At 46.7% G+C, this 20,441-nt stretch overlaps 1 protein-coding gene and 1 long non-coding RNA gene across 2 annotated transcripts; one reads left to right on the top strand and one right to left on the bottom strand.

The window, feature by feature from the left end:
* The first annotated feature begins 2,368 nt into the window (after positions 1 to 2,368).
* LOC125943600 (uncharacterized) lies at positions 2,369 to 2,987 on the top strand. Its single transcript, XM_049663069.1, has 2 exons — positions 2,369 to 2,583; positions 2,765 to 2,987. The coding sequence occupies exons 1-2, from the start codon at positions 2,483 to 2,485 to the stop codon at positions 2,985 to 2,987; spliced, it is 324 nt and encodes a 107-aa protein (XP_049519026.1). The 5' UTR covers positions 2,369 to 2,482.
* Positions 2,988 to 13,072: 10,085 nt separating this feature from the next.
* LOC125943374 (uncharacterized) lies at positions 13,073 to 15,589 on the bottom strand. The gene is made up of 3 exons (XR_007465786.1): positions 15,196 to 15,589; positions 14,012 to 14,125; positions 13,073 to 13,330 (listed from the first exon to the last, which is right to left on the bottom strand). It is a non-coding gene; the product is annotated as an uncharacterized LOC125943374 (long non-coding RNA).
* Between the last annotated feature and the right edge of the window lie 4,852 nt (positions 15,590 to 20,441).

Below are 20,441 nucleotides of genomic sequence, written 5' to 3'. Positions count from 1 at the left end.
TTGTGCACAATAGCCAGAACAAGGGCAACCATAGGAGCGCATGTAACGTTGACAGGTGGGTGCAGAGCCGCGCGGGACTCATGGCTATCAGCTCACGGCGCACAATCTTCGTCAGCTACTCTGAAGGCTGCTGCCACCGCGAAGGAGTCCTGTCGGTCTTCGCAAGACGTTGTTGCAGCCGTATTCGGAAGCGTGCAAATTGACTAATAGATACGACGGCTGTTCACCTGCTCGAAACGCTTGCTCTCCCTGATAATGTCGTTAACCGAAGTACAGTTCTTACAAATCAGTAGATTGAAAGCGTCATCGGCGATACCTTGTAGGACATGCCCGACTTTGTCAGACTCTGCCATTTCAGCGTCGGCCTTGCTGCAGAGTGCCAGCACGTCTTGTATAGTATATAGGCGACGTAACCTGCGGTGGACGTTTGAACACGTGATACCCACTCTTCCTTGGTGACGACCTTCCGACCCAGTGGTTTTCCAAAGAGATCTCGCAGCTTCTGCTTGCAGGTCTCCCAGTCACGGAGTTTTTCGTGGTTTTAAAACCACACTGGCGCTGTTCCCGCAAAGTAAAAAAAAAATTGTTCGTCAGCATCACTGGGAGCTCATTTGTTGTGGCTGCTCACCCGCTCATACATCTCCAGCCAGTCGACGTCTGCGCCATTGGTGCCGCAGAAGGCTCCTGGATCATGCGGATGAGTGAGTACGACAGTAGACGCAGGCGTTGCCGAACCAGGCACCGTCTCCTGCGACATCGGTGAAGAACCGAAGCGGCGGCCACTGCGAAGGTCCGTTATGAGTCGTTACCTAGCGCCTCCACCAAATGTGACGAAGAGGAAGCCCGATGCACAAACGTATATGGGTCATTCTAAGCCAATTGTGCCAACTTTGGCGCTCGGCCATCAGCGATTTCTTTGCAAAATATTGAGGACTATCTATTTAAACAAAAAGTGTACGTGCAAAACATTCTTGCGAAAAAAAAAATTCCGCACCGCTGGGAACATGTGAAGTTTTTTGAGAAAGCTCGAAAGTATGAGTAGTAAAACGCATTGTTTATGCGAGGACACGATTGTCCCTTGAAACTGAAGATAAGCTTTTCACTTAAAAAAAGGTTTTGTCGATCTTTGCGTTTCCGTGACTTTATTATCCGGCTTTAATTATGCAAAACTTGGTCCATATTGCGCGTGTTTTTGCAGAAAGATAACTTTTACTAAAAGGATATATTTTATACTTATTGCCAACAAGTTGTACTGTAAGCGAAAAATAATTTTGGACGGATATAACGTGAAATGACCTGTGCAGGTGGCGACAAAGTTGTAAAAAAGTTAGTTTTAGTCGTAAATTTAGCATTGAGGTGGTCGGGGCAAAAATACGCCAAATGGTGTGTTTATCAGCAACATCCGTTTTCTACAGACTGAGAAACTGATCAAATTACTTTTTCTTTAAGCAAGAAATGTTTACACCGAAGCTGTTAAGGGCTCACTCTTCGATGGTCGCGTCCGGCAATGCAAAAAAAGAAACAAAAAAAAAAAAAAAAACTGGCCGTATGCTGTATGTGCGAGTGAAAGCGCGCGAGGGCGAGGGACGCGCGCTTTCACGGGGAGCGAACGCACGGCGGAGAGCAAGCGCGACTTATGTGCGAGTGAAAGCGCGCGAGGCGAGGGACGCGCGCTTTCACGGGGAGCGAACGCGCGACGGAGAGCAAACGCGACTTCCCAATGGAAGAGCAGCGGTGGGCGAGGAGGGGATCGAGGCACCCTAGACTGTGCGTGTGCACCCGCAGGGGCTGCAGAAGATAGCGTCAACCTTTCCCTTTCCACACGAACTACTTTACACACCCGCCGGTGTGGCTCAGTAAGCTTAGCTCAGTCGTGCTCAGCGCTGCTGAGCACGAGATCGCGGGATCGAATCCCGGCCGCGGCGGCCGCATTTAAATGGAGGCGAAATGCAAAAACGCCTATGTGATTACGTTGTAGTGCACGTTAAAGAAACCCAGGTGGTCAAAATTAATCCGGAGCCCTCCACTACGGCGTGCGTCATAATCAGAACTGGTTTTGACACGTAAAACCTCAGAAAGAAGACTGTGCGTGTGCGTGCCCGCTCTCCCACAGCGGCGCATGCGCGCAGCCCTGCCAGCCTCTGCCGCCTGTGCCGGAGACGCTCTCTGGGCTCTCGCTCGCCTCTCCCCTAACAGTAGACAGTTTTAGCAGAAAGTTTTCTTCTCTCCGCTCAGCCAGCGTGCGCGGGCTCAGTGCGCATGCGCCGCACGCTTAGCCGCGAGCGCGTGAGCGGAGCGCGGCGAGCGACACAGACCAAATGGCTGCCTCCGGTGCCGCGAGTACGAGTATCTCGACACAGTGGCTGTGCGCCCAAAGCGCAAGCACTTTCGCAAGAACGATGATTTGTGCTTTCTGCGTGAAGTGGTCGCAGTTAATCCCTTCGGAGATCCACACTCGTGGGAGGACGTTTAAAAAAATGTCATGGCAGCTAAAAACCGGGAGCTCACGCTGCGAGCCATAAGAGAGCGCGTGGAGCTGCTTCTGGGATATTTCCGGCGGGAAAACACGGCCAACCTCCGCAGGTAAGTGAACTTGTGTCTAAGCGGTCATTTTGCGTGGCACGAGGGATACCTTGCCTTGACGGCTCAGAGTGACGTCGCGCCACGGCTTCAGAGCGCGGCGGCGGCGATGCTCCTGGCTACGCGGCATGCATGTATCGTGATATCAACTGAGTGGCCAACACGCGCTTTGCTTTACTGCCAGGTCTGGATTCGAACAGTACGAAGAGCTGCAGCAGCTGCTGCAAGAAGTATCCGACCTAAGTATCCGAAGTATCTGCAAGAAGTATCCGAAGTATCCGACCTGGCCCGTGAACACGGCTACGAGCCTCGGACCAAGCCGAGAAAAGGAAATGGGCCGGCGGGGAAGCAGGCTAGGCATGCTCCACGGTCAGCCGCTGCCGAACTGCGCGTCGAGCAGCAACTGACAGACTCCGCTGCCGACTGCTTGCTTGTGCCTTCGCCAAAAAGTCAATCCGGAAATGGACAGTCGAGTGGTGAGCGGTGCAGTCTTACATTTTTCACTGACGTTATGACTGTCTGCGTGCTGCTTTATTTAAATATGTACTATAATGCACCTTGCTGATGTGCAGTTTTTCAGGTGATAGTTATCGGACATCTATAATCATGCATAATTGCTTCCTAGGGTTTGGTGGCTGTTTGTATACACGCGTATAGACTCAAGATGACGAAATTTATGCTCTAGAGCATTGTTGAGTGCTTACTTGTATTATCTGACAATTATAATGGTGTGGGCCTTGAGTGGATGCTGTAGGTTAGATTCACATGCGCTCAACGTAAGTGCTCAAATGAGTACATAGACAAACCGTTGACTGCTTTGGTTACAGCTACTTTGCTGACTGCGTTAGTGTATTTATGGTGAAATAGCAGAATTCATTGCTCATTTAAAAGGTGCCGGTGTAAACATCCGTGGTTTTATTTGTTTTAAAGGAGAGCAGCCACTTGCTAGTTCTGTCACTTGTTTTTCTAAGTTATTTATTCATGCCTGAAGAATCAAGCCTGCCTGCTTGATGTGCACATTTGAGTGCGTTTGTTCTGTCTGCATTTTGAACTGCTCTATTCGTGTCTGCTCTTTCCCAGAGCCCAAACATGCTCGCATTTAAGTTTAAGAATATTTCAATACAATGACTAGACAGGGACAAGCAAGTCGACGAACACTAGTGTCTGTGTGTCCACTTGCTTGCCCTCGTGTGTGACTGCGATGAAACATACTTGAGTCTTAATTAAAACAAGGATAAACATCGATGCTCATTAAGCTCATTTCAACTGCATCTTACTGTTTTATATACCATTATAGAGGACTAAAACAACTGCACACACCAGAAATATAATGTACCAGCTATGTAGCACGAATTTTGAAGCCAAAAGTACCCAATTTTATCACTTACTCGCAGTTCTGGCTTCCAATACGCAACATTTCAGTTTTGCTGTATCATTTTTTAACTGCATGCTCGTCTGCTGCAGAAAGCCGATCATCTGCATCACAATTTCTTTTGGGCCTGTACGACGAAGAAGAGGTGGATTTGCCTACCCCCGAAAGAGTGATTTGTCACACTTCATTGCATGAAGACAATGGGCCAGCAGATGACTGAACACAGGAGTTTGATGATGCTGAGGCATTAGGACCACGGCTGCAGGAAAAGTAGCAGGGTCAACGGAAGCGTCGTTATGTTCCAGGAGCTCGATGAGGTAATAAAAAATTGTATGGTATAGCACCTAAATATGCAGTGCAACTTAGTCCACGCATGATTGGAGGGAAGAATTAAATGAAACATCTTATGGAAGTTTTATTGTCACCACCTAAAGTCATTACAGAAGTTCTAGCAACGCAGCTTTTAATCTTTAATGCAGTGCAGTTGCACAGGAGTGTACAGCATCCGTTTGAGAGCCGTGAAGCTCGTTGTTCGAAACCGCATAAATTCTGGAGTTGTTTGTTGCTTTCATTAGAGAAGGCTTCAGTGCAATGTTACAAAGAGCTGTAATGCTACAAATAATCATGATGACAAAGGCAAGCAAATAAAAACATGTTGCTTTCATCACAAAAGAGCAATCGCACATCTGTCACAGCTACTGCTAGAACGCTTGTGTGCAAGAACCCTATTGGCATACCACTTGTGCAGGCTTTGCTCATTGAGGGGGAACCACTCCCTCATTGAATTAAACCGACAATATTTTCATGGTGTGGCGTGGTTGTACACAATTCGTATTGCTTTTTTTTCTGGGTGAAAGTTCTTACTCTTTGAAGCATGATGTTAAACTGAATGGACTATATGTATGCATGAATATGACAGCATTTCAGCAGGAGGAATCGCATACGTCTGCCTTTCTTACACGCACATATGTAATTTATGCATCATTCAGTACATCCTTTGGAACACTATGACGATATACGGGGTGATCATTTATAAGCTTTATGCAATTTTTTAAATAGCTGATGGCAGATAGCGTCATTCTTGTACTTGCGCTGATTATTAGAAGGCGCGGATGTTACTAGCACGATAAATTGAAACACATGTTCAACTAATTAACGAAACTGCACTAATTAACTTATTAAGTGATTTCTTCACGGCACATACTGCAATTTACAAATTGCAGTTGCGAGTTTGCAAGATGTATCCACTTGAAATGAATTTCCAGGACACCAGTTTCTAGGTATTTCCCAAAGTATTGGACGAAATACATGGGCGTTCCAGTTACTTTTGCGCATAAATGCATAAACGAGCGTTTTGTTAAAAATTAAGTGGAACAACAGTAAATGTTTATGGCCCATTTCATAGCGCATATCTCCAAACTGGTGTCATTCTGGAAATTTATTCCAAGTGAATAGACCTTGGTAACCCGCCATCTACAATTCGTAAATTGCAACATGTGCAATTAAGTAAATAATTAGGAAGTTAATTTGTAAATTCTTAATTAGAATGTGGTCTGATTTCTCTTGCAAATACTGTCCGCCTCTCTGAATTATGTTATGTTCAACAGGTAATTTTTCAAGATTACATAATACTTTTAAATGATCACCCTGTATATACAGGGTGTTTCAGCGAACTTTAAACAATTTTGAATGTTGCCTATGGTACATAGCACAATTCTCGTTCAAGAGCTGGTCTACCCGAAGAGGCGGACATTACTTGCACAAAAAACTGAAATGCATAAATGATTAATTGACAAAAATTTACTAATGAACTTTTAAATTACCTTATGGCCAATATCGTAATTTACAAATCGTAGCCGTGGAGTTCGCAAGGCGATCCGGATCGAAGTGGAACGAATTCTCAGGATGACACCAGTCCTGAAATACTAATTCCCGGACTTTTCAGAAGAAATGCACAGGCGTTCCAGTCACTTTCTTAACAAAACGTCGTTTTATGCATTCAAGCACAATAGTAACCATGGCATTTATCCTAAAAAGTTCGGGAATTTTTATATCAAAACTGATGGCGTCCTGAGAATTCGTTCCAAGTGGATCTGCCTTGCGAACACCACAGCTACAATTTATAAATTGCAATATGGGCCGTACGGTAATTACTTCAAAACTTCATTAGTGAAGTTTTTTAATTAGTCTATTATGCAGTTCAATTTTTGTGCAAGTAATATCTGCCTCTTAGAGTAGACCAGGTCATGAGCTAGAATTGTGCTATCTGCCACAGGCAACACTTAAATATTTTTGAACCCGTTCGCTGAAACACCCGGTACATAAAAACGCACAAGTTTACTACTGTTCTTTTTTCGCCCTCACCGGGTTGAGAGCACTACAGTCTTTACGATTAGAGCTTGAGGCAAAACGAGACGAACACGAATTTCTGCTACGAAAGGAAGAACTTGCCCTATCGAAAAGGAGACTTGAATACGACGAGAGGCGTCTCATGTTTGTGGAGGAAAAACGCAGGTATGTGCGAAATCTTCATCTAGGAGTTTGTGCTGGTTATTGCATCATAAATGTTACTCTAGTTTTAATGTACACTTACCAGCATCCTTAAGTGGCAGATCATAATATCCAGTTTTATTCCATTTTCCCTACACCTGAGGCCTACATGCTTGACACAAAATATGTTCAGTACCTGAATAATTTTTTTCGGAATGTACCCGCAGTCGCTGCTTAAGAGAACTTGTTTTTGGGCAAGCGGGTGTTTAAGCTTACGATTCGTGCTCTTGCCGCAAAGTAGAAGAGCATGAAGGAAGCGAAGAAATGACATCTAGAAGCGCCACGACATGCTCTTCTTGTACATTGTGCCAAGAACACATAGTAAGTCAACGTTGACTGTGCACTTAACCATTTGCAAAATAGCTATCGCTATCCACTAGCATATGGTGGCATTTCATTTCATTGTTGTGTCAAAACAGGTGTGAAGAGGAGCATAGAAGCGAAGGCAGCGGCTGGTGGAACGCTTGGAAAAGATGCAAAGTGACCCAACATCCTAAAAGGTTGCAATGAATGCTGATGTATTAGCTCTGTGAAATACATTGTACGAAAGCCTTCTATGGTGTGTCACTCAGTGTTTTCATGCAAATTTTCATCATCATCATCAGCCTATATTTATGTCCACCACAGGACGAAGACGTCTCCCTCATGCTCAGTAGCTACCTGCACATCACCTTAATGTGCTACTTTTTTATTACTTGCTAAAAATTTCATCAGCCTCATTTTAACTCCACTGCAGTACGATGGCCTCTTCATGATTTTCAGTTACACCACCCTTGCACTAGCCGATTCGAACTTACGAGTGCACATTGCCTGATTTAATAACAGCACCTTTCTATGCTGTCCTCGAATGCACTTCCCTCCCCTTGGCACCCATTCTGCAACTCTAATGAACCACTTCATTAGCTGTTCTTTGCCCTACAGGCTACTGTCCAGATCAATTTCTTAATGTCAACTAGTACATCGGCTACCCCTGTTTGCTCTCTAATCATTGATTACGTAATGCCTACATGACTGCTTGTATGTACTAAATCTACATAGCTGCTGATTACTGCATCAAAAGGATTTTCGTAATCTCTGAAAGGCATATAGACAGGTTGGTTGTACTGTGCAGATTTGTATGAACGAATCAAGTGCAACATTTTTTTTAAGTTGGCACATGTTGTGTGACGCACAGGCGCTTTATTAGTGTTTGGATGTCAGATAGTCCTCTAGACACGAAGGCGCTACACCAAAGTATTCAAACACCTGTGAACCATATACACAGGTGCGGCAGTTTGCAAGTATGCCGGTCACTTTGTACATGCGAGGTACATTTTGAACAAACACTTTGTTTTTTTTTCTAAAATAAACAAATGCAAACAGCCCGACAATCTTGCCAAAGCCCCACTCGACGGCCTGTCTCACCGAACTCATAGATTTGTTGAAAACTTGCTGCGCATCAGTGAGACAGGTGCCACCATACGGCTTCAGCAAGAGGGGCCTCACGGGATATGCTGGGTCACCATAGAGGCAATAATGGTGCCCCTTAACAAGCCTCTCCAGCTGGCGGCAGGTCTTGCTTCTTCGTAGTATGCCTAGAACGGAAAACGAGGCAAAAATGTGTTCACTTCACAGTGTCAGCAGGTATATAGTCTTATTCGTAACAAAACACAGGGACCATTAAAAGATATTGTTTAGAACAATGCACGCTTCATAAATTAGGAAAAAAGCCTGGCGACAATGTTTCAACAAAGTGACTTAGCGAAAACCTGTCTCATAACATTGTGTGATTTTTGATTGTTCGCAAATATTCCGTTCCATTCTATGGCTCTGAATACATTCATATGTATCAACTAACCACAACGACTTGCCGGTGCTGGCGACAGCTTGAGCAAGACTCTGGTGCCGGATTTATCCTTCAGCAACCACTGTGTTTTTTTTAAATGCGAAGCATTGCTTAGCAGATAATTGCCACTTTGACAGTATCTAGCCATCTACACCTTGGTTCTCTCATGGTCGTTTCGTTAAGTTGGTATGCAGGTTACACATTAGTATGCAGGTATGCACATACTATGCCAAAATTGGCATAGTATGTGAATGACGAACATAAATGATAGGTCATGACATGCGTGTGATGTAGGTCATGAAACAGCCGTATATGTCTTGGTGCTCTCATGGTCGTTTCGTTAACTTGGTGGGTACCAAAACTGGCATAGTATGACAAGAGTCTGTGATGAACATAAATGATAGGTAATGATATGCATTTGACCTAGGTCATAAAACAGCCGCCTGTCTTGACGCTCTCATGGTCGGTTCGTTACCTTGGCAGGCTCCCCGCACACTGCTTTGCATAATATTGATTCCACACAGGGCATGGGATCTACCGACTGTTTTTTTATTGTTTTTCTTTTGCATTAATGAAAGCACGTTGGCCAATTGCTGAGGAAAAAAAGTACCTGAATCGTGTAGACTGCCATAGTACGGTCCTCTCAGCTGGGCAATGATTCCATTAGGGCACATCGATTGGTACTTCACGGCATGGGTGCGCTTGTGCCCAGAAAAAAAAGTTTTTTTCTGGATTTCCAAAGGCCGGCATGTAGGGCGTGCCGTGCCGTAAATGAATACCCAGCAGTTCGTGAGGGGTACTCCCTTTGAATGAACGGCCTGCAAGTGGGAATAAAAGAAAATGTTATTAAATAAGCAGTCAGACTTTAATAAGGAGCCCCCATATGCACCCTTAGCCAAGTAGGCTAGGAAATGGGCCTGTGCAAAAAGTGTGAGTGAAATTGCTAGGTAAAATAACGTGTGTCCTCTATATAGGCTCGTACAGGAACCGAACAGTGTTAGCGCAATACATTTGCTACACAAATGCAAGACAGATACAATCATTAGCACAGCCGCACAAATCTACATAAGTAGCATATAACACAGAAACTGCTTCATACATTAAAATGAATCACATTTGTCTCGTTTAATACATTTTAGCACAGATAATGAAGTGTACATTTCGAACACTCTGTCGCAAATCATTCTATGCCTATATCTCCGGCATAATCGAGTCTACGCTTTCCATAAATGGGAAATTCAATGGGAAAATCCTTCTTGAACAGACAAATGTACAAATTAGGACATGTCGCTGCTTACGGGCGATAATTCTTGCAAGACCGCGATATCCAGCCACTTGTGGTTGTTGACGTGGCGGAGAGGGTGCCCAAAGTTGTTTTAAATGTGCCCAAGCACATGGTTGCTCACCACTGAAATCAAAGAGTAGTGCCTCCGAAAAAGGCGCTCCAGAGCACTCAACCTGTTCGGGTACGCAAGCCTGCGCAAAGTTGTGCAAAGTGCGTCCTCTCCCGACACAGTTATCCTCTGAGCAGTGTAAATGGTGTCCGGTATCAGCAAAGTGGTCTTCAACCTGCCTATATCGTTTTTCTCGAATTGAAAGTATGTGCGAAAAACGCCATCATCCATACAGTCGATGTTCAGAAGCCGACTGGATCACGTCGCTTCACCGAAAACACTTCTGTTCAAAGCAGGTCCTTGATGTCTCTCCACCGCAGTTGCGAGAGACGAAAGGGGTCTTGCAACACACACTACATTCTTGTTCGGAGGACCTACGTAGCACGTATGCGCAAAAATTCTAAGGGGATCACAGGACACGACAGCTACAGAGGATGACAGGGCACCAGGTATGCTGGATTGGATAATTGCAGTTTGCAAGCCAAGCCAAGGTGCGCGTAAAAAAATGGTCACGCATCAAGTTTCTGCAACCAGGGGTGCGATCGCGCAAACAGCTCGCTTTTCCGTTCCTTCGCTTGCCCTCTCTAGATCGATCAGAATTGTGATTGCGTCAGCGGCCGTCAGAGACAGCGGGGCGGTACCGCAGATTTCCGACTTTGTGACGTAGCAGTCATACCGAACATGCGGAAAGCGAGCTGTTTGCGCGATCGCAGTCCAGAACACGAAAATCAAGATAACGTTATTTCAAAAAAGCCATCGCTTTATTGCTGTAAAAAAAACATTCCGTTTTTTTTTTTTTTTTTTTTGTAACAGCAAAGCTGTGTGACCCAGCAGTAATTTGTGGTGCCTGCGAAGAAACTGCCGCGCCGTAGCCATGGCAACCCAAAGGAGTAGGAGACTGCGTGCATGCGCACGCGGTCTCCTCCTCACCAGCTCCCGGCCTTCCCGACAACCGCCTCTCTTCTCTCTGCGGCGCGCTGAGCCAGGAGAAAAAAAAGGGGCGAAAGCTTGCACTAGGCCGCGCAAAGCTCACGACACAGCGAAGCTGGCCGATTGATATCGAGCGGCTAGCCTCCAACGCGTTCGGCGTCGGCAAGCAGCAGCGTTCTTTGCACTGTGCCAACCTTCGTCAGCCTACCTGCCTGCGTTTGTGGGATGCCAGGAACGCTGTCGCTCGTAGGTGGTAGTGGTGAATTCTTTATTTCGCCCAAAAAGAGGGGACCAGTCCAAGGACCGGTTGCGCTGGCTTAGAGGAGCTCGGCGTGGATCCATTGGTATTCCGCGGCCTCCAGCGCACGCTGGATGAGCCGGCGTTGGTCTGCTGGCTCGGAGGTACCTAGGAGGGACTCCCACGACTCTGGGGTGTTTGCGTTGTCTGTGTTGTAATGCATACAAGTACACGCCATGTGTGTGAGAGTGGCCGGAGCTGAGCAGTGTTTGCACCTAGGCGTTATTTGTTGCGGAAAGATTTTACTGTAGAAGAGGGGATGTGGCAAGTTGCCTGTTTGTAGTTTGCACCATTGGATGGCCTCGCGCCTTGTTAGATCACGGTGTGCGAGAGGATATATGCATCTTCCAAGTGGGTAGTATTGGAGGGTGTCCGTTTAATTGGTGAGTAGAGAATCGTGCGAGGTAGTGGTGTCAGGGGAACCCGGGCGGTGGATCCTACACTCGGCTCGGCAGCTAAGATCTCGAGCAAGTGTATGCACCTGGACGATTCCGCTGAGCGTCTTGTGGGCTGGAGCCCACAGGAGTAAGCGGGATGTGGAGGAGGGGCGAGTGGCAACTAGAATGTGTGATGCCGGGCGAGAGATACGGCCGGCATCGTAGTTGCGGATCGGCTGTTGAGAATCACTTATGACGACTTTGGTAATAGGATCAATTAGCGCAATGGCAACCTCCTCTGCTGCGGTGACTGTTTATGCGTTGCGAATGCTGCAGGCTGTGTACCAGCTACTGTGCGGGGCGAGGGCTGCCGCCACCATCGCTGGTTTCTAGGGGTGCTAAGAGGCGTCCGTATACGTGACATCCGGACGTCCACTGAAGCGTTTCTCGAATTGACGTGCACGATCGGCCCGTCTCTCGGCGTGGTGTTTCGGATGCATCCGTTTGGGAATGGGAGGGATGCGGAGATTTTGACGATATTCCGGTGTAAGGTCAATATAAATAAGGGCCGCCCTCGTTGGTGAGATCCCAACTTGCTGCAGGTACCGCTAGGCCAGCGTGTGAGGGACAACCGCTCGTATTGGGCGGTGAGGGTAGCTTCGATCACTTCGCTCGTAGGCGCCGACGCGTCCAGCGCTAGTCACACGAAATGTAGTGAAAGGGCAGATACCTCCGAAAATGATCGCTAGAGAATACCTTCCTACATGCGTAGTTAAGTTAAACCACGTTAATACCTAGCAGAAGCAGTCAGTAAGTTTCGCTGTGCCTAAGCTTTGCGCGACCGAGTGCAAACTTGCCTGTTATTTAACGTAGTTTTGGGCGAAATTGCCAGATTGCGCCGCTAGGCAAGAGATGCGCCTACGCTTTACCGAGCCGGAGGCACGAGCCGCGTTTACATGAACGCGACAACTGGCGCATCGCATCGCATTAACTTTTGAGCCATCTAAACGGGGATAATGCGCTATGAACGCGCGTCGCATTAATGCGTCAGACAGGGGTGGATTGAAACCAGTAAGTCGTCTTTCGCAGTGCATATAAACGCGATCGCATCGCTTTAAGAATTGTGGCCAATGCAATTTGCTGTGGACCTGCTGCGCTCGCCGAGCTGCGGCGTGGCGAGACGCCGGATGCATCTGCAAGCGCTTGTTTCGATGTGCGACACCGCTACCATCGCACCAGGGGTGATGTGCATGTAAAAGCTGGCGCATCGCATTACTCGCGATGCGCTAGGAAATGTGATGCGCTACTGTCGCATTCTGTCGGATTCATGTAAACGCGGCTACGGTTAGCTAAAACACGAAAGCCGCGTTGTCGCTCCGGTAAGGCTGAGCGTTTGAGCGGGACGCGAACGGACCGTACGATCGGTCTGCTAAAGCTGTCTGTTGTCGACAACGGTGTTTAGCCGTTCCGTCACGTAGCCAGGGTTTTTACAGCGGTTGTGTGCGGTCAAACAAACAACGCGCACAACTGTTGTCGACGGCGGCGCCGTTTTGCCCGCGTTCGCACCGAACGCGCGAAGGCAAGTCAAGTGTGTTATTTTCAAAACTTTTTCTGATATCACTTTTTCTGAAGAAAGAGCCATCAGACAGTCGGCCCTGGGCACCAATATCAACCAATATGAAGCGATAGTGTGCGTCTGCAAGAGCCAGCATGATCAATGAATAGAAGCCCTTATAATTATAAAACTCTGAACCACTGCCATCAGGACAAGTAATAGCAAAATGTTTGCCGTCTATACACCCCACAGCATTCGGAAAGTTCCACTTGGAATCAAAGTCCTTTCTAATGGCCTCCCATTCATCTTTGGTTGGCTGTCTGAGTACAACTGGGGAAAGGCAGTCCCAAATAGCAGGTAAGGTTTCTTTCAGGATCCCGGACACTGTGGACACATGCATGCGATAACTGAAAGCTATGTCCAGCATGGAGCCGCCGGTTGTCAGAAACCTGTGAAGGATAGAAAGAGCCAAATTGAAGTTACAATTAAGGATACGATTTGGGCAAGTTGACACTTATTCATGTTTGTAACAGCTTGGAAACAAAGCATGACGGACGAAGAGCACACAAGTGCTGACTCGCACCACACATTTTCATTCAGAGAAACATTACTTAAATGTTTCTCTACTATAATCGAACACTGCTGTTCATTTGAAGAAGCACAACTCTTGAGAATGGTAGCGCGATTGTAAACTGCAACTCAGTTGACATATTTTGTTGATATACAATTGGGCTGACTCAGCACTTTAATTAGATTCAACTGTGGAATCATTTGCAGACGTACTCTTTCTAGACAAGACTTGAGCGAAACGTGCAACATGCAGGCGGTAAGGAAAAAAGTACGAACTACGCAAGTCAACTAAAGAACAGACAACTGGGCTAACCGGTCAGAGTGCATTTAGAAAAATCAGTGCTACAAGTGGAGAAACAACACAGTCGTTTTCCCAGCTGCTGTGCTGGATAAGGAAAGAACATTCGAAAAAAAACAACAACTTTAACTGTGTTTGTCTTCGGCATGGTTAAAAGTCAAGGCAATACACCGCCGTGACCTCGTAGGTCGAGCGTCATGCCAGATAAGACGGTCACCGGTGACTACTGCGATTGAACGGAAATAAAATCTAGAATATTTACCGTATCGTGACTGCTAGCCTTTCTGCAGGGCAGATTGGGTTCCTGTGGTTTGGTGGATGGATGATGCGGTCGTAGAGAAGGCTCAAAAGTTTGTCAAAAGAGGCCTTGGTCATCCTGCGGGGAAAGTGATCAGAAGTTAACATTTCTTGAGAATAATGTTAAGCATGTCCAGAAGAGTACCGAATCTCATTAGAACAGGTTGTGGTGCAGCAAAATTTAACAAATCAAGAACAAAACACAACGGAGTGTGAACACACTCGGTGATGCAAAACAATACGCAGTCAATTTTTTTCGGGCATTTGACAAAATTCTTGCGCGCAAACTACTGGCCTAATCGGGTGCTAACACTGCTCATATTTGAGGTAGCATATTACAGTCTGTGTTCTTTAAGATGTAAGTTCACATCGGTACTTGCCTATGTTTTCTGGGGTTTTTTAATTAAGGAGAGAGAGTAAACTTGATTGCTCTGATAAAAGAGGTTGGTGGGTTTTTAGTTGAGTACCCCTGCGGCCCGAGCTATCAGCTGGGCCCGGTTGACGAACTTTCGGTGAAATCCAAGTCCGAGCTTGACAACGACGCCTCCCAGAAAACTGCTGTCGGCTGCGAGTACAGTACTTGCAGACGCGAGCCAAGCAGCTAGCCTCGAAAGGCTCCCACCTGCCGATCGAAGCAGCCGACAGATCAGCTCGGTGGGCAGGTGAGTTGTGCGTTTATGACGGTTACCGCAGCATGTTAAGGGTGTTTTAGTATTAGAGGCGGAGGCTCTTTCCTTCTGACTGGAATGTTCAAGGAACCGCACAACTTGCCCACCCACCGAGTCAGGCCGTCGCTTGCCTTTACAGCCGGCAAATAGCGTAGCCCGTCATTTAAGCTGCTCAGCCAGATTTTTTTTGAGAACTGCACTTGCTGGGAACCCCAACTTATCGTTAATTACACAACATCAGGCAAGTGCCAATGGCGAACGGTATCTGAAAGCATGTAGACAATAGTATGCTACTTTGTGAGCGGTGTTAGCTCTCCAATAGGCCGGTTTAGCGCAGATGAATTTATTGTTTGAAGTCCGGCACCCAAATGCGGTAGTCTCTAACAATGAAAAGAGCGGCTCGCATACTTCACAGTCAGCTAAAAGGGGACATGCAATCTCAACAATAATAAACCACAGCCTTTGTGCGAAGTGCGGTTACCTGAAATACTTGAGATGGTACTCCGGGTCCTTCTACCGCAGTTCTTGCACTAGCTGGTGGTACTCGCTGGCGGTTCTCCGTTCCGCGAAAATTTCACGAACGTACATGGAGCGCCTGCGCTTCCGTCGCAGACGGTGTACTAATAACGCAAGGACAAGTTTCTGTCGCGCGGATAATGTCCAAGCCATGTTTCGTTCGAGAAGCACAAAACTGATCCGACTGCGAAGAAAAAGGCGTCAACGCAACTTCGCAGACGGCTTTTGCGGGCGGCGCGCGACTTGGGGGTCGTTCTGCGCATGCTCCGAAGATAGCAGACGACGGCGCGCGCGTTGGAGTATAGAGGGGATGGCATCTCGGCTGGCGCAGCGTAACCGGCGTAGCGTGACCGGCCGAAAACGACGCTGGCCCGCGCTCCGGAAACGTCGGACTATAAACGGGCCTTTACAGAGTGGAAAACAAGTCAATTTCCTTGCGGCTTCTGCAATCCATGTGTGGTGCTCACTCGTCTTGGAGGTCTTTGTCATGATTTTACTGGAGTGAGGAACGCTGCCGCACGCCAAGTCCTGTCGCAATTCCATAGTTCAGAACTTGACGTGCGCCCTCCTTTTACAGCAAGTGGGTTTGGAATGTTTGTTATAAAATACAGTTGCTATTGAATATGTTCATTATATGCGGACGCAGATTCTATAGAGATATGGTCAGAAAATTGCAAATGCAATAAAATGTACACATTTTAGCAGATAACATGTTATATCCAAGATGGTTATAATTGAGAACTGTAGTGCAGATGAAGAAAGCCCGAAAAGTTTTTAAGATGGTGCTTTTACAACCACCGATAAGCTACCGCTCTTTCTCACTCCACACCACTCCTGACGCGCGCCCTCTTTCTACACTACAAAGTGCAGCTAAAGCTACGAATTGCATTGGCATGGCAGAACTGTGAATTGCGAGATTTATTGAAAGCACCACAATGAAAAATTTAATTTGGGGTAGTTCAGGGCAACTTGCTTTCTCATTGCTATTGATGCCTACACAATCGAGCTCATTTTACATAATTATGCACCCGCCGGGGTAGCTCAGTCAGCTAAGGCGTTGCGCTGCTGAGCTCGAGATCGCGGGATCGAATCCCGGCCGCGGCGGCCGCATTTCGATGGAGGCGAAATGCAAAAACGCCCGTGTGCTTGCGTTGTAGTGCACGTTAAAGAACCCCAGGTGGTCAAAATTAATCCGGAGCCCTCCACTACGGCGTGCCTCATAATCAGAACTGGTTTTGGCACGTAAAACCCCAGTAAGAAGAAAGAAGACATAATTATGCACCTGACGAGCAAAGTGGTTATGGGAAGCTTCACAGAATTATGCATGGGGCAGAAATTTTTTAAAATAATATCCTGCTGATCTCTTCCTATGTTAATGTTAATTCAGAATGTTAATTCTGAAGTTTAGCCTTTGTGCACTGCAGTATCTCACCTTCCCATGGCCCTTTTTGTACTGATGACAAGTTCAGTTCAAGCTAACCCATTCTCAAGCTTTAATTGTCCTACAAGTAACAAACATGAGGCTGACTTTTCTTGAGGCCGATGTGTTTATAGTGGGAGTCAAACATGTATGCACACTAACATTGCCTTCCTGACGTGGCACTGATTGTTGATGATACAAAGGTGTTTTTTGAAAGCATATCTATGAAGACAAAGTGAAAGAAAAATTCGGCCTCACCTGTCCATCAACAGGAGAAAACAGTCCCCCTGGAGGGGACGATGGCCCTGCAGATGGCACAGGAATGCTGCACCAATTGTATGCGGCACCTGCCACAAGAACAGCCACTGGAAGTGCGCTTTCTTTATCGGTGGCCTCCACTGCAATCAATGGCAAATTTATTGATACATATTGTGGCCATAGCAGGATTTTGGTGCAGAAATCATGGGACTAAATACAGATTGATTGATCAATTCTGGGGTTTTATGTGCTAAAACTAGTTATGATTATGAGGCACGCCGTAGTGGAGGGCTCCAGATTAATTATGACCACCTGGGGTTCTTTAATCTGGACTACTAAAAAATTATGGGTTTTTACGTGCCAAAACCACAATCTGATTATGAGGCACGCCGTAGTGGGGGACTGCGGAAATTTCGACCACCTCGGTTTCTTTAATGTGCACCTAAATCTAAGTAGATGGGTGTTTTCGCATTTCGCCCCCACCGAAATGCGGCCGCGATTTGATCCCGCAACCTCGTCCTCAGCAGCACGCCTTAGCTGACTCAGCCAGTCTCGGCACATACATGCACAGACAAAACCTCTTGTAAAAAGCTTTTTTGTGTCTTGACCAGTTCAAGATGTCCTGTGTGTTTTCTCCACTAAATAAAGAAAAAAGCGCACCCACCTGCAAGTCCAATCCTCCCTGTGGGTGGAGGATGACTGCCACCTGCGACTTCAGCATCCATGGGCTGGAGCAAACCTGCGCAATCATAAGCAATTGTGAGAAGCGTTTTGCTTACGAGAGTTTCATGAACAGTCAAACCTCGATATAACACATGTCATTTCCCGATCTTAGTTCCATTGAAAACCGTGTATTTCTTTATGCAATGTAACGAAGTAATTTTGTGGCATGGTTTTATATGCTTGGAGCTAATGTGGCATGTATATGCTTGTAGCTAATGGGGCTGTAAAACCAACAGAAAAGCCAGAAATGTCAGCAGACACAAGTTATATTTGCACGCATCCTTTGATATTCTTCTGTGCTACTCAAAGATAATGTCGACCCTTAGGTTTCGAGGGGCAGATAAATAAGCGGCGGTCACTGGGTGATCTAGAGACGATTATTCTTGGAGAACATGTTGGCTGGTTTCCATGTTTGCCACTGTACCATGTTTACCTTGTAAACATTTGTACGTATGTGTGCAGCGCGACACAGACCAGGGACAAGGAATGGACGAGATGAGCACTGACTGACAACTGAAAGCTTACTGCTTGACAAATCATGAACATTTGGTCATGTGGTGAGTACTAGATACGCAAGGCTGCCCAAAAATCGGGCAATTCAAAAAAAATTTCTGCAGTGAAATACTAGATGTTTGGCTTACACACGAGGCAGAAATCATGTGCATGTGATATGCCTCAACTATCTATAGGATTTTTTTAACAGTGTTGTGCTTTGGTGAAACGGGGTTGCATTGACAGTGCTTGCAATATGCGGCGAGATTTGAGCTTGTAGAATTCCTGACAGCAACGTAGTGCTCCCCAAAACAAACATTTAAGCAGTGTCCAGTCTGTTTACAGTACACTCTGCTGCACGACAGCGCTATTGCGTACACCCCCACTACTGAACACAAGACAAACTGCCACATGTGCTTAGTCTGAAACGAAGTTGTGAACACCTGCCGACACCTATCGAACAAAAAACAAGCAAGCATTCATAATGTGTCGCCTCCAAGATCTGACAGTGCTTATAATCTGAGGCTATATCCAGCCTTTGTTAGGCTTAATGGACCTCAGAAAGAGCGCTAAATTGTTGCTAATAGTTTGTTGTCGAAGCATCATTACACAAATCAAAAGCGAATACAGGTACCTGTTGGGAGCAATATAACGAAGACTTCATAGATCCGAAGAAGGCGGCTTTCACCTCGAAGGCAGCCATGTTGTCGTGTATGGCCGTGTCATCGCAGTGAGAAAAAAAAATCGCTCAACTCTCCGCCGATGAGTCTGTTCCCGCCGACACAGCCGTCAGCGATCTGCCTGTAGACTGTTCGCATCAGTGCACTGACAGGGGCGCCGACAGGACAGAAAACTCTGTCGCTAACAGTCAGCAGACCACAATCGGCGACGTGTTGGTCTAATATGAATGGCCCTTCAGAGATTACCACGCTGCTGTCAGGAATTCTACAAAGCTCAAATCTAGCCCCACAGTGCAAGCGCTGCCAATGCAAAACCGTTCCACCAAACCACGGCACTGTTCGAAAATGGAAATCAAACAAGCCGAGAGATAGTCGACGCATGTCAGACGCACAGATTCTGCCTCCTGTGTTAGCCAAGCATCTCTTTCACTACATCAAAAAGAAACAACATTTTTCAATGGCTCAATTTCTCGGCAACCATGCATATGTGGTACGCAACACATGACCTAAGTTTTTATAATCATTTGTCAAGCAATAAACCCCCCGTTGTCAGTCAGCACTCATGTCGTCTATTCCTTGTCTGTGTCACGATCCACACAAATGCAAAAATGTTACCTTACCAACTCACCCAACTTGCTGTGTTGACTCCTGCAAATGCACCCTGTAAATGGTTTCCCTACTGTGCTTGCACGAAACATATATTTGGTGGAGGTGCGGGGTATCTCTTCTGACAATGGAGATTCGCAGCAGACACCACCTCGAGCATGCCGCCATGTGATGAAACGTCGCCGCCAGCTACATTTGCAAGCACCATTCACAGCCCCACGATCCCTGGGCCTTCCCTGTGACAGTGCTGAAGTGGATGTGTGGCTCAGCATGTGCGAGTGTAAGTGAGCAGAATGGCTGGTATCCAGGTATAATACTGGCAAATGTCAAATTTTACCTCGACGGAACCCCTCGCAACTGGTTTCGGACCCACAAGGACGATCTCACCAGCTACGACTTGTTCAAGCAGTAGCTCTGCAACCTTTTAGGCAATCCATTTGGTCGACACCTTGCCAGGGAACAACTGGCGGTACATACCCAGATGTCGACTGAGCCTTATTTGTACATACAGGATGTGCTGTCCTTGAGTCTACAAGCTGACCAGAAAATGTCCAAAGCTCAAAGAGTCGCTCACATTTTTAAGGGCATCGTGGTTGGTGCATTCAATCTGCTTGTCTTACCAGCGTAACTTTCACTGAAAGTGTAGTCAGAGTGCTATCGTTTAGAGCAAGCAAAAAGCTTGCACATCTCGCCTTAATTCAAGCATCTGCTGAACAACGCTGCGTCATCATGTGAGGCAACTCCTTGTCAACCATCCGCATCACAAGACGTGACGCGCATCGTCCACCGAGAACTTGAGGTGCACATCTGACTTATAAACCCATGCTATCTGACACTTGAACACCGGCTATTTAATTGATCCAGGCGTACCTGAGCACATGGGGGTTGGACCCTCCCGCGTGTAGCCGTGCGCGGCTTAGCCGTGTCTGGGGAAAGGGGGATCCTGGGGGTTGAGCCGATGCCGGGTGTTTTGGACCTTTAAGGCCCCCCGGCGGAGGCAACACACCTCTTCGGCCTCTGCTTCACATAGAC

This window comes from Dermacentor silvarum, chromosome 2 (assembly GCF_013339745.2).
Source record: "Dermacentor silvarum isolate Dsil-2018 chromosome 2, BIME_Dsil_1.4, whole genome shotgun sequence".
Classification (NCBI taxonomy): domain Eukaryota; kingdom Metazoa; phylum Arthropoda; class Arachnida; order Ixodida; family Ixodidae; genus Dermacentor; species Dermacentor silvarum.
The sequence above is the reverse complement of the archived record's forward strand: the minus strand, read 5'-3'. Positions and strand labels throughout refer to the sequence as shown.

What these genes read in the sequence shown, in the direction of transcription:
- LOC125943600 (XM_049663069.1), top strand. Translation starts at nt 2,483, where the DNA reads ATGGCAGCTAAAAACCGGGAGCTCACGCTGCGAGCCATAAGAGAGCGC. An exon ending in AACACGGCCAACCTCCGCAG is followed by an intron (nt 2,584 to 2,764) that starts GTAAGTGAACTT and finishes CTTTACTGCCAG; the next exon opens with GTCTGGATTCGAACAGTACG.